The 13,664-nt window shown below is 45.4% G+C and overlaps 1 protein-coding gene across 1 annotated transcript in view; it reads left to right on the top strand.

Moving 5' to 3' along the window:
• The first annotated feature begins 10,064 nt into the window (after nucleotides 1-10,064).
• TNFSF13 (TNF superfamily member 13) overlaps nucleotides 10,065-13,664 on the top strand; it is a 37,996-nt gene continuing 34,396 nt past the window's right edge. Inside the window, exon 1 of the mRNA XM_075859262.1 lies at nucleotides 10,065-10,263. Within this exon, the coding sequence (XP_075715377.1) occupies nucleotides 10,081-10,263 (183 nt within the window). The 5' untranslated portion in view covers nucleotides 10,065-10,080. The remainder of the gene's footprint in view (nucleotides 10,264-13,664) is intronic.

The following is a 13,664-nucleotide window of genomic DNA, read 5'->3' as shown; positions in this document are numbered from 1 at the left end:
TACATGTATGTGATAATAAGTAAAGGGGTTAATAGGACATCTTACGCATTCCCTATGATCCAAATATCTGCCTGATGACTGACACCTTGGCGAGGAGTTTTCCACTTTTCTGTCAATACAATGTAATGATTGCATAATAAAGAGTTCTGAAACTTTCTTACATCATTTGTGCTTTAATTCCTCACCATTTTCAATATCTATGCTTGCAAACAGTGAAATAGAACCATACCGATCATGTGCAACTCATACAGATGAGGGCTCGGTGCAGTGTATCTGTCTAACGCGCTGCGCCCTTGTATAAGATCAGTCTTTAGCCCCTGGAAAGAAAGCAGGGATCCTAAAACTGGTGAGGAATTGTAACGTTTAACGCTTTATCACTGTAAACCCAGGAACAGTTAAATAACTAATTCAACCCTGCTACATCTTACTTTATATCTATTTTAGGGCTGTCTTATGGATAGGAGCTAATAGAATTTTACTTTATAAAAAGAAGGCAATAAAGGTTTATCCATACTTCACACCCCATTATAGGTATAAATAAACGCTTGCTGAGGGGACGACTCGTTGCATAAATAATACCACCGTACAGTGCACACGTAATACGACCGTTCAGTTTCCAAATAAAACCGCCATACAATGCCTAGAAAATCCTGACATACAACGTCCACATAATACTGCCGTCCTGTGACCAAATTAAACACATTATCCAAATAATACTCACATACCAGTTTCACAAAATATTGTCTATGACAACAAGCTTGCTAAATTTAACAACTAGCAGAATAGTGAGTTCAGCTCTGGAGTTCAGGATGTAACTCAGGATCAGTAAGTACAGCATAAGTAATGTAATGTATTTACACAGTGACTCCACCAGCATAATAGTGAGTGCAGCTCTGGAGTATAATACAGGCTGTAACTCAGTATCAGTACAGGATAAGTAATGTCATGTGTGTACACAGTGACTCCACCAGCAGAATAGTGAGTGCAGCTCTGGAGTATAATACAGGATGTAACTCAGGATCAGTACAGCATAAGTAATGTAATGTATTTACACAGTGACTCCACCAGCATAATAGTGAGTGCAGCTCTGGAGCATAATACAGGCTGTAACTCAGGATCAGTACAGGATAAGTAATGTCATGTGTGTACACAGTGACTACACCAGCAGAATAGTGAGTGCAGCTCTGGAGTATAATACAGGATATAACTCAGCATAAGTAATGTAATGTATGTACAGTGACTCCACCAGCAGAATAGTGAGTGCAGCTCTGGAGTATAATACAGGATGTAACTCAGGATCAGTGCAGGATAAATAATGTAATGTATGTACACAGTGACTCCACCAGCAGAACAGTGAGTGCAGCTCTGGAGTATAATACAGGATGTAACTCAGGATCAGTACAGGATAAGTAATGTAATGTCTGTACACTGTGACTCCACCAGCAGAATAGTGAGTACAGCTCTGGAGTATAATACAAGATGTAACAAAGGATCAGTACAGGATAAGTAATGTAATGTCTGTACACTGTGACTCCACCAGCAGAATAGTGAGTACAGCTCTGGAGTATAATACAAGATGTAACAAAGGATCAGTACAGGATAAGTGATGTAATGTATGTACACATTGACTTCTCCAGCAGAATAGTGAGTGCAGCTCTGGAGTATAATACAGGATGTAACTCAGGATCAGTACAGGATTAGTAATGTAATGTATGTACACAGGGACCCCACCAGCAGAATAGTGAGTGCAGCTCTGGAGTATAATACAGGATATAACTCAGGATCAGTAAGGTAATATATGTACACATTGACTACCGTTATGTAGATTACAGCTAAATATAAACTGGAAAGTAGTATTCAATGGTGGACATTCCCTTAAACATATCTTTTATACCATCAACATTGCTTGGGGACTGTTAATTATTACAACAGTCCTCTTCTATGTGCATTGTCAAATACAAATTCATATTTATTACCGCTGGTTATTTAAAAGGTGCATAGTGCACAATTAAACCAGGCATTGCCTTTCTCAAAGGTCACCAAATTAATGCATTGCCATGCCATCTACTCCAGCTCTCAAGAGGAATCTACTGGTTCTTTGATTGTATGGTCTACCTCCAGAATTATTTACTTTTCTAAATGTTTCCAAAATTATCCAATCACTGCTGCTAAACCCATATACTTGGTGGCCAAAAATGTAAAAAATGTCCCCATTGAGTGTCCATTATTTATTCATTATCAGATGGTTAATGTGAAAATACCAGATATGCGGCTATCTTGCCTCAATTGGAATAATTTTTCCAAAAAGAATAGTTCAAATCAAAAATTTGTTTTGCCCCATATGGAAAAATGTCCACCGATTTTTGAAACGAGAGATGAGAGAATTGTGGCTGATGCCTTATTTACCAGTCCATAGCATATAATAGAATATTCCACTGTTTATTCTCCATCAGGACAACCCTTCTCATACACCCTATTTAGGACATAGAGATGTCCTAGAGGGGGTATCCTCTGTTTGGGAACCACCTCAATGAACCAGAACCTGAAAGCTTCTTATTCCGTTCGGGTTGTCGATGTGACTATATATTACATGGTCGACCATTCAACCCTGGCCATCACAGCTGATCAATGGGGGTTAGAGAAGCCTGACCCACAGCCGAGGCGGCTTCAATCTAAGAAGACAAATCCCTTTAATTCATAAAAATCGAACCTGTCGACTTCCGGTTCCGGCGCTGGCGATGCAGGATGCGAGTGACTGAGCTCCCGCTCCCGTCCAGCCTGTTTGATCACAATAGTCGCTTCGGCGACGACAATCAGCGGTGAAGCCACCAGCCCTGCACACGGAAACATACCCGGTGGTGCCTGTATGGACAGGTGCCTCCTCAGAAGCGCGCAGAAGCCAGCCATGGAAGATTCAGCCGCGGCCGTGGTAAAGGGAGGTAAGATGGCGGCGCTTCCCGCCACTGCGACCCTGCTATACACACAGGAAGTTGAGTTGCAACACCATCAGTCCCAGCTTTCAAGCCCGGCAGAACACATAATGTCCTCTCACCCTGCAGCCATTGATTATGTAGCCCTGGCCCGTGAAGTAGCCAAACAGATAGCGCCAGAACTGCAAAAGGCGCTGGAAAAAACGGTGCAAGATTCCCTAAACCGCGTACAGGCGGAGCTGGCACAAGTCACTACCAGAGCTGATGAGTTAGAGCAGCGTATGACGCTGCTGGAGGATGAAAATGAGCGTCTGCAATCCAAACTGAAAGGGGTGCTGTCTGTTACTACGCAGTTGGGGGACAAGGTGGAGGATCTGGAGAACCGCTCCAGGAGGAGCAACCTGCGACTGGTGGGGCTGAAGGAAGCGGTGATATCTTCTGATTTACAGCGACTATGTGAGAGGACATTGCCAGCAGCTTTAGGTCTTCCCCGTCCCTGCCGGGTGGAGAGGGCGCCGGGTGGAGTGGGGCCGGACCCCAGAAACCTCCCAGCAACAGATGACCACAGTTCGCTTCATCCCAGACAAGTAATCTTTAAACTGCTGGATTACAATGACAAGGTGGCACTCATGAAAGCTTTCCGCAGCAGATCGTGTCCTTTGGAAATAATGGGCATGAAAGTGCTACTTTTTGAGGATTTCTCTGCGGAGGTTGCAAAACGAAGGCGGGCCTTCAGCAAGATCTGCACCGCGCTGTTCCAAGCGAAAATACGCTTTAACCTGCAGTACCCAGCCATCTTACGGGTGTTTCAAGAGAACGGGCGGAACAAGGTTTTCACCACGCCACAGGAAGCGGAGGACGCACTTCCAGAGCTTTGCAGGCACAGACCCCAGCAAGAAGAGGAGCGTCACAGTCCAGCATACAGTCCAAATCGCAAGTCAAGAGAAGTCAAACGGAACCGACAAAATATGGAGCGAACCTGGGCAGAAGCTTTAATGCCCACACCAGGAAGATCCCGGGGGGGTCGAGCCGGAAATGGAGGGGACTCTCCGAAGCCGCAGAGGCGAACGCGGGACCGCACCCGATCTACGTCTCCTGATTGACGGACGAAGTTCTTTTCAGCACCATTTTATTTAAGCTGATGTGATGATGATTTTGTGGACGTTGTAGACCAATTGCAGATTCCGACTGGCTACAGATAAGTTTGCAGCTAATTTGAAAGTTTTGAGGGCGATATTTGGCGGTCTTATACGGCACTCTGTACCGGTCAACAGCTGACCTAATGTTATAATGTTACAATGTTGAAATGTATGCATTTTTGATATTTCCCTGCATTCTCGCTACAGGAGATTAGTGAGGGAGTTAGACCAGGTTCTGAGATTTTTCCTTGTGGGCGGGATCGACCGGGAATGATACAATGCCTCCCCTACGCAAGGGATTAGTTATATCTGCCACAGATGGCATACTGGGGGAAGTTGCGGTAGGAGATCTGGGAAAAGGAGGCAGGGAAACCTAGAGGCGAAACAAGATTTATGTGGTTATGTGAGGATATAATCCAAACGGACTCTAGGTTGTTAAACCGACGGTATGAGAATGTATAAAGGTGTGCACAGGCGACAAAGGGGTAATGAGGTGGTAAGGGCAGGTGCTGCTTCCTCATTGAAGGAGACATATATGCAGGTCTGGGGGGGAGGGGGAGGGAGGGGCGTGTTTTGACACAACAGAAAAAAGTGAAGTCACTTACACCAGTGGGTATTAAGGGGCTGATAACCCTTGCCGTAGGTGATTTTATGGTGTTGTTAGATAAGGGCCGGATGGCCTTGACATGGAGTTTGGTTCTGGTTTATAAGCCGGGTTTTGGCTATGTTATTAATGTTTATACATGGCTCTTGGAAAAAGGCGGATCTGACTCCCCGAACCTATCACGACTTTTAGGCATTTTAGCTCATCTTATGCACGGCCCAATAACATGAAAATAGTCTCTTGGAACGTTAAAGGGCTGAGATCCCCACAGAAACGGACCAAACTTTTGCGACACATGAAACGATTGCACCCGGATGTGGCCCTATTACAGGAAACTCACCTTACCGAGCCAGAGTTTAAGTATTTGCAAAAATTCTGGGTGGGTCAGGTTTTTGGCTCGTCGGCAAGGGAGGGTAAGGCGGGAGTTATAATTTTGATACATAAAAATTTTGCGTTTACGCTGGTGTCCCGGGAACGGGATGACGAGGGCCGTTGGATCCATCTGGTGATGGAGCATGCAGGGGAAATTATCAGTATTCATAATGTGTATGGCCCAAATACGATTAACACAGGGTTTTTTGGTCATTTGGAAACCCAACTCCAGCAGGATCGCACTAGGTTTTTGATTCTGGGGGGAGACCTTAACACTGTGAGGTCTTCAAGGGAAGATAGGAGCGCAGGGACTAGTTCGCAGAGAAATAGAGATAGGATCTTGCCCGAATTTTTAAGACACATGGCCCTAATAGATGCGTGGAGGAGTCTACACCCAGATACACATTTCTCCCATGTTCATCAGTCCTGGTCGCGTATTGATTACTTGCTAGTTAATGACGCATTATCGCGACGATTACGTGAAGCGGCGATTGAAGATCTAGTTATTTCGGACCATGCCCCGGTTACCATTACCTTGGCCGACACAGTAGCTAGAGGAACGGATTTTATCTGGAGGTTTCCCGCCTTTCTGGCAAAGGATGAGGGCTTTATACAGAAGCTTAAGGGGTGGTGGATGAAATTTGATGGGGATAATGTAGCGCATCGCTCGGAACCGTCATTGTATTGGCGTACAGCCAAAGTGGTAATAAGGGGGAAAGTTATGCAATTTATGTCTAATCTTAAACGCAAAACGACCGAAGGATACAAGGCAGCGAGCGACAGATTACGGTGTGCATACACAGCATTTCTACATTCTCCATCACCGCCATTGGGGGAGAAATGGAGGGAAGCCAAGCGACAGTTTGATCAGTGGTTAGACAAAAGAGAGAGTATTTACCGGTCCCAATTTGATGCCGATTTAATGCGTTTCGGCAATAAAGCGGGCAAATTATTAGCGCGATTAGCGAAGGGGAGGTATGCACCGTCACACATTTCAGCACTTAACGAATCTAATGGAACTTCTACCTCAGACCCAAAAAAAATCAACACCATATTAAGTAAATACTACCAAGCCCTTTACTCAGAAACACCCATAGATCTCCAAAAAGGGAGGGAATTTCTGGAGAAGGTGAAGCTGCCAGGGCTCACTCAGGAGCAGAACGGTCACTTGAGCGCAGAGATTACATTAGAGGAAGTTCGGAGCGCCATTAAGACCTTATCTAACGGAAAGGCCCCGGGTCCAGATGGATTCACAGGAGAGTTTTTTAAATCTCTGAGAGAAGAAATCAGCCCTACCTTGGTGGCATACTATAATATTTTACTAGGCACGGGGGCTTTACCAGCAGAGGCCAAAGTAGCGCATATAAAGGTGTTACCCAAGAAGGGGAAGAATCCTCTTGACCCGGGGTCGTACCGTCCCATTTCACTGATAGACCAAGATCAGAAATTGCTCACAAAAATTTTGGCCAATCGGCTGGCTATGTATCTACCCACACTGGTGGGAAAATCCCAAGTAGGATTTGTAAAGGGCAGGGCAGCAGTGACGAATCTACACAAAGTGTTGACGGTGCTAGAAACAGTCAGGCACGATCCCCAGCCAGGTACCAGGCCGGCACTATTAGCGTTAGACGCAGAGAAAGCCTTTGATAACATACAATGGGAATGGCTGGGGATGGTGCTGGACAAAATGAACGTTCAGGGAGACTTCCGGGTCTTCCTGAAGGGTGTCTACAATAGCCCGCAGGCACGTGTTCACTCCTCAGGGTTCCTGTCGGATCCCTTCCAATTACATAAAGGAACACGACAGGGTTGTCCCCTGTCGCCCCTGTTATTCAATCTCGCATTGGAACCTATGGCTAGATTTCTGGAGGAATCGGATATGTTCAGAGGCATTCAAGTAGGGTCTCAGGCAGTGAAGTTAGCCCTGTTCGCTGATGACGTTATACTTTTTATGTCAAATCCTCAAGAACATTTAAGGACGGTTTTTAAATTTTTGCAGGAATTTGGGCAATGCTCGGGATATAAAGTCAACCTAGCTAAAAGCGAACTGCTGGAGTTGGGCAGGCCATTGCCTAAGACCTTTTGGCAATCCTTGGGGTGTGGGATATCCCCAGTTGAACATTGCATTACTTATCTGGGTATCAGAATAGGGAGGGTGCCGGACACCCTGTATGGCCTAAATTATCCCCCGTTAATTAAAAAAATACAAGCAGAACTCACTAGATGGGGCCAATTGCCGTTGTCCCTCCTGGGAAGGTGCCACCTGATTAAGATGGTTAGCTTCCCCAGATTGCTATACCCCTTTCAAACAATCCCTCTCTTATTGAAGCATGTGGATGTCTCTAAACTGATGGCCTCATTCACTAAATTTATATGGGCAGGAAAAAGGCCTCACATCGCACTTACCAAGCTCATGATGGGCAAACAAGAAGGGGGTGTGAACTTTCCGAATGTCAGGGGTTATAACGTGGCCTGTCTTTTTCGTCATGTAGTAGATTGGCTTCACGAAACGAGCAATTATTCCAACTTAGACCTGGAAGGGGAGTATGCCTCACCCTGGAACCTGAAAGCTTTGTTACATTGTAGAGTTGCTTCTCTCCCGTGCCGTCTCAAAACCTCCATTGTATTGAGAGATACAGTCCTAGCTTGGAAAGTGGTACGTAAGCAGTTTGGGTTACCTCACCTGGTATCGAAATATATGCCGTTGAGCGGACACCCGGAATTTTTACCGGGAGTAGGCAAGGGGGACGGATTTACCTCATGGGGGATGGTAGGCATTGACAACGCAGGGGATCTTATGCACATAGAGGAAAGGAGGTGGTTAACTGGGGAGGAAATTACCACTAAACTCAGACCCATAGAAGGTAGGGTCAATTTTTTACAAATACTTCAGATACGAGCATTTTGCACCTCCAGGCTCAGGGATTTGAGTAAGGAAGCCACCTCGCACACTCTAGATGAGGTCATAGGTCCAACAACTGGGCGGGAGACCATTTCAGGGTTGTATAGAGCACTGAGAGATGGTTTTGTTCGTCCGCAATCAAGGGTTAGTTTCAAAATCTGGGAACGGTGGACCCAAGATCCAGGTATAGGAGAGATCATACTGAGGGGTTGGGAGACGGTACGGAAGAGTGTTATAAATGAGAGCTGGAGGGAAACCTATTTTAAGTTGATGCATTCAGCTATATATGGCTTTAATATTCTGCCTTCACAATCCTTCCCTGACCGCATTACGTGCTGTCCCAAATGCAATACACCTCTGACGAATTTATGGCATGGAGTGTGGGGGTGTGTACATACGAAACGATTTTGGGGGATGGTACAAAAATATATTAAGGATCATTGGAAAGCGAACCTCCCACTGACGCCTCAAGCGCTACTATTCCATCAGGCACGGCCGCCAGAGGAAGAGGGTGCTCGAGGATTGAGATCACCTCCAGTGCTGGTGCACACGATTTTACTGGTAGCCTTGAGATGCCTCCTGAGTAAATGGTTGGAGGCAGACACGCCGAGGTTAGAACTGATTGTGTCACGGCTGAAACAGTTATTAGTTCTTGAGAGGGCGGAGGTGGAAAGGCGGAAGGAAACGGGAACCAAGAAGCTATTTGATAAGTGGCAAACATTCATAGAATCGCAATGTACAGCAGCCGAAATAGCGGAAATTGTTAAGCCTTTCCAGCACACAAAGTGGTACTGCACACAGCTCTTGGCAGGCACTTTAGGGGGGTTGCAACTTTGAACTAGTTGTGGGATAAATGATAAGTAGATACTCATTGATGACCTAGGTCGTGTCGGGGTTGGGGGAAGTCATGTTTTCGGTCCATATGAAGATCGACATTTATGCCATGTTTATATGTTATGTTATGTTGAATTTAATTCAAAGTTAATTCAATGACAGTTGAGTGCTGCGCACTCATGATGTAACTTTTATGTGAAATGTTTGTAAGAAAATGTGAAAATTGACAATAAAAAGGATATTTAAAAAAAAAAAAAAAAAATCGAACCTGTCAAATGTATTAGACCAATGCATCCAAATCAAATCACGAAAAAGGTTGCGTAAAACATATTCTCCTCTCTAATTATAGTTTTTTCTTATAAAAAAAAAAAGTAGTAGGATCTTTGACGTAGTGGAATAAAGCAAAGAATTTTATCATAGACTGAGTTAGATACAAAATGGACCACAATACAAAAACGATTTCGAATTAAAAACATTTCTGAAAAAAGGACAAAAATAAACAAAAAATAAAAGAAATATAAAAAAATATATAACTAAAAAATATATTAAGAATCCTCAGATTTTTTACCTTTAGCGGCTCACTGTAGGTTTTCCATTCACGTTTGCCGGCGTTGCGAGCCACTTGCCCCCCAGAGCTGGCACTCACGTCTGCGCTTGTGTCTGCTAAACTTTGGCAGGAATGAAAGACTTGGACACAACTTTCCCTTTCTATGGAAATTACCTGATTTGCATATTAGAATTTTCCTTGTGAGTCATTTGACTTATTGCTCTCCATGGTTTGGATCTATTGATGTGGGAGGGTGGATTAAGAGCCTAACCTTATCACTTTAACAAACAGTAACTACCTGGGTGGGGGGACTTGCGAGAGGTCTTCTACTTATCTATAGTTACTGCCGTTTGGCTGGCCCCTCAGCTCTCCTCAGCATCTTGTGTTTATAGCAGTTTATTGTATGACTCTCTTCCTTATTCTCGGGCTGTCTCTTTCTAGGACATCTCTCTCTCTCCCTCTCTGCACTTTATAATTTCGGTTAATCCCTTTTCTTGTCAGTCACTTTCAGTTTCATTGCTCAATTACTGACTTTCCCTGTGTCGTCTCAGTTTTGTTTCGTCCTCGGTACAATCCTTTGGTGCCACATTCCTACCTCCTTGCAGTGCTCTCCTCCCCAGGAAATTCTCCACCAATTGCACCAGATTTTCACCGGATTATGCTGCAATAATCCCATAATCTCTGGGTCACCGTCCCGCCCCTGTCTAGCCTTTTGCCTGTACCCAATTTGTACAGTTGGTTGCAAGAACATCATGTCTCATGTGGTGACAGTCAACGTGGTTCCAGGCCTGGCACGGGGCTTGTGGGGAGGAACAGGGTCTTGGTTTGGAGTCCTTCTTTGCCTAATTGCCTTGGTCTACCAGTCCGTTCATCTCGAGAACCTGCAGAAAGAGCTTTCTATATTCCAGAAGAGTAAGGAGCAGTCCATGGTGGAGGTAAGTGCCTTCTTGTAGGATCTTCTGATGTTCTGTTTTGAGGGTTAACCTTTTGTCAGCAATGTTCTTGGCAATTTTTTTATACTGATGTGCCATGCGACTCGAAACGATTGATAGGGGCACGGTGCTGTGTAAATGCTATAACCGTACAAGGGAACATAACACCGCACGCCCCAATTATCTAATATTACCACGGAAGTGGTTGTAATTTAATCTATTTGTGTTTAATAGGTCATCTTGAGCAAATATTAACTTGTGTTCACTTAATGGATATGGACTGTAAAGATTACAATACGAGAATTTTTTGTTTATTTTTTCTTAAAAAAAACATCAAACAGGTCGGAGAAAAAAAGGGAAATTATAACTATATGTAGTACAAATAAAAAATGAAATAAGATTAATATTTAATTTATATAATAAATTAAATATTTAATATTAATGTTTCATATTTTTTTATCAGCAATAATAATAATAATAATAGTAGTAGTAAAAATAATATACAATTATTTCTAAATTTACATTTTTGGTATCACTAAATATTATAATAATAATATTATAGAAATAATATTTAAAAATAAAATATTCATACAAAATAATAATGATAATAAATGTTATAAAAATGTCTTATACAATACTATTAAATTAGTGCATTGGTGTTATTAAGTATAATTCATATTTATTTTTCTTTTTTTATATTTTTATATAAGCAGTATTATTATTAATATTTATATATATATATATATATATACATATATATATAGAGAGATATAAAAAAAATAATATATTTTTTAATTAGTTCAGGATTTGTCGGTTTAGTAGTAATAGTAACTGGGGACTTGTAGCAAGTTAAGATCAGTCAGTCGTGTGCAGCACCAAAGTATACACCAAATATGTAGTCAGTAAATAGTTGGGGTCAGAACTGAGGGGTACAGTAGTCAAAATGCAGAACAAACAAATAAAACAAAACTATAAACAAGTCAAAACTTGTCGAGATCTGTAAGCGAAGTAGGGGGTCCGGACGAGGCTCAGAGGGGGTCACACACAATGAAGTCAATCAATCTGGGTAAAAAAAAGAAAAACGGGCCCACATTTCTTAAAGGGGTTTTCTAATGACGGCAACCCTCAAACCTCATAAGGGGGGGGTGGAGTCCGGTCTGACCTCTGTATTAGGGGGAAGTGCAGTCTGACCTCTGTATTAGGGGGGAGTGCGGTCTGACCTCTGTATTAGGGGGGGGAGTCCGGTCTGACACCTATATTAGGGGGTGGGGAGTCCGGTCTGACCTCTGTATTAGGGGGGGGGAGTCCGGTCTGACCCCTGCATTGGGGGGGGGGGGAGTCCGGTCTGACACCTATATTAGGGGGTGGGGAGTCCGGTCTGACCCCTGTATTAGGGGGGGAGTCCGGTCTGACCCCTGTATTAGCGGGGAGTCCGGTTTGACCCCTGTATTAGCGGGGAGTCCGGTCTGACCCCTGTATTAGCGGGGAGTCCGGTCTAGCCTCTATATTAGCGGGGAGTCCGGTCTGACCTCTGTATTAGGGGGGAGTCCGGTCTGACCTCTGTATTAGGGGGGAGTCCGGTCTGACGTCTGTATTAAGAGGGAGTCCGGTCTGACGTCTGTATTAAGAGGGAGTCCGGTCTGACGTCTGTATTAAGAGGGAGTCCGGTCTGACGTCTGTATTGGGAGGGAGTCCGGTCTGACGTCTGTATTGGGAGGGAGTCCGGTCTGACGTCTGTATTGGGAGGGAGTCCGGTCTGACGTCTGTATTGGGAGGGAGTCCGGTCTGACGTCTGTATTGGGAGGGAGTCCGGTCTGACGTCTGTATTGGGAGGGAGTCCGGTCTGACGTCTGTATTGGGAGGGAGTCCGGTCTGACGTCTGTATTGGGAGGGAGTCCGGTCTGACGTCTGTATTGGGAGGGAGTCCGGTCTGACGTCTGTATTGGGAGGGAGTCCGGTCTGACGTCTGTATTGGGAGGGAGTCCGGTCTGACGTCTGTATTGGGAGGGAGTCCGGTCTGACGTCTGTATTGGGAGGGAGTCCGGTCTGACGTCTGTATTGGGAGGGAGTCCGGTCTGACGTCTGTATTGGGAGGGAGTCCGGTCTGACGTCTGTATTGGGAGGGAGTCCGGTCTGACGTCTGTATTGGGAGGGAGTCCGGTCTGACGTCTGTATTGGGAGGGAGTCCGGTCTGACGTCTGTATTGGGAGGGAGTCCGGTCTGACGTCTGTATTGGGAGGGAGTCCGGTCTGACGTCTGTATTGGGAGGGAGTCCGGTCTGACGTCTGTATTGGGAGGGAGTCCGGTCTGACGTCTGTATTGGGAGGGAGTCCGGTCTGACGTCTGTATTGGGAGGGAGTCCGGTCTGACGTCTGTATTGGGAGGGAGTCCGGTCTGACGTCTGTATTGGGAGGGAGTCCGGTCTGACGTCTGTATTGGGAGGGAGTCCGGTCTGACGTCTGTATTGGGAGGGAGTCCGGTCTGACGTCTGTATTGGGAGGGAGTCCGGTCTGACGTCTGTATTGGGAGGGAGTCCGGTCTGACGTCTGTATTGGGAGGGAGTCCGGTCTGACGTCTGTATTGGGAGGGAGTCCGGTCTGACGTCTGTATTGGGAGGGAGTCCGGTCTGACGTCTGTATTGGGAGGGAGTCCGGTCTGACGTCTGTATTGGGAGGGAGTCCGGTCTGACGTCTGTATTGGGAGGGAGTCCGGTCTGACGTCTGTATTGGGAGGGAGTCCGGTCTGACGTCTGTATTGGGAGGGAGTCCGGTCTGACGTCTGTATTGGGAGGGGGTCCGGTCTGACGTCTGTATTGGGAGGGGGTCCGGTCTGACGTCTGTATTGGGAGGGGGTCCGGTCTGACGTCTGTATTGGGAGGGGGTCCGGTCTGATGTCTGTATTGGGAGGGGGTCCGGTCTGATGTCTGTATTAAGAGGGAGTCCGGTCTAAGGTCTATATTAGGGGGCTATGGTCTGAGGTCAGTATTAGGGGGGAGTCCGGTCTGATGTCTGTATTAAGAGGGAGTCCGGTCTGATGTCTGTATTAAGAGGGAGTCCGGTCTGATGTCTGTATTAAGAGGGAGTCCGGTCTGATGTCTGTATTAAGAGGGAGTCCGGTCTGATGTCTGTATTAAGAGGGAGTCCGGTCTGATGTCTGTATTAAGAGGGAGTCCGGTCTGATGTCTGTATTAAGAGGGAGTCCGGTCTGATGTCTGTATTAAGAGGGAGTCCGGTCTGATGTCTGTATTAAGAGGGAGTCCGGTCTGATGTCTGTATTAAGAGGGAGTCCGGTCTGATGTCTGTATTAAGAGGGAGTCTGGTCTGATGTCTGTATTAAGAGGGAGTCCGGTCTGATGTCTGTATTAAGAGGGAGTCCGGTCTGATGTCTGTATTAAGAGGGAGTCC

This window comes from Rhinoderma darwinii, chromosome 3, assembly GCF_050947455.1.
Source record: "Rhinoderma darwinii isolate aRhiDar2 chromosome 3, aRhiDar2.hap1, whole genome shotgun sequence".
In the NCBI taxonomy this organism is placed as follows: Eukaryota; Metazoa; Chordata; class Amphibia; order Anura; family Rhinodermatidae; genus Rhinoderma; species Rhinoderma darwinii.
Note: the sequence above shows the minus strand (reverse complement) of the source record. Positions and strands in the feature narration are given on the sequence as shown.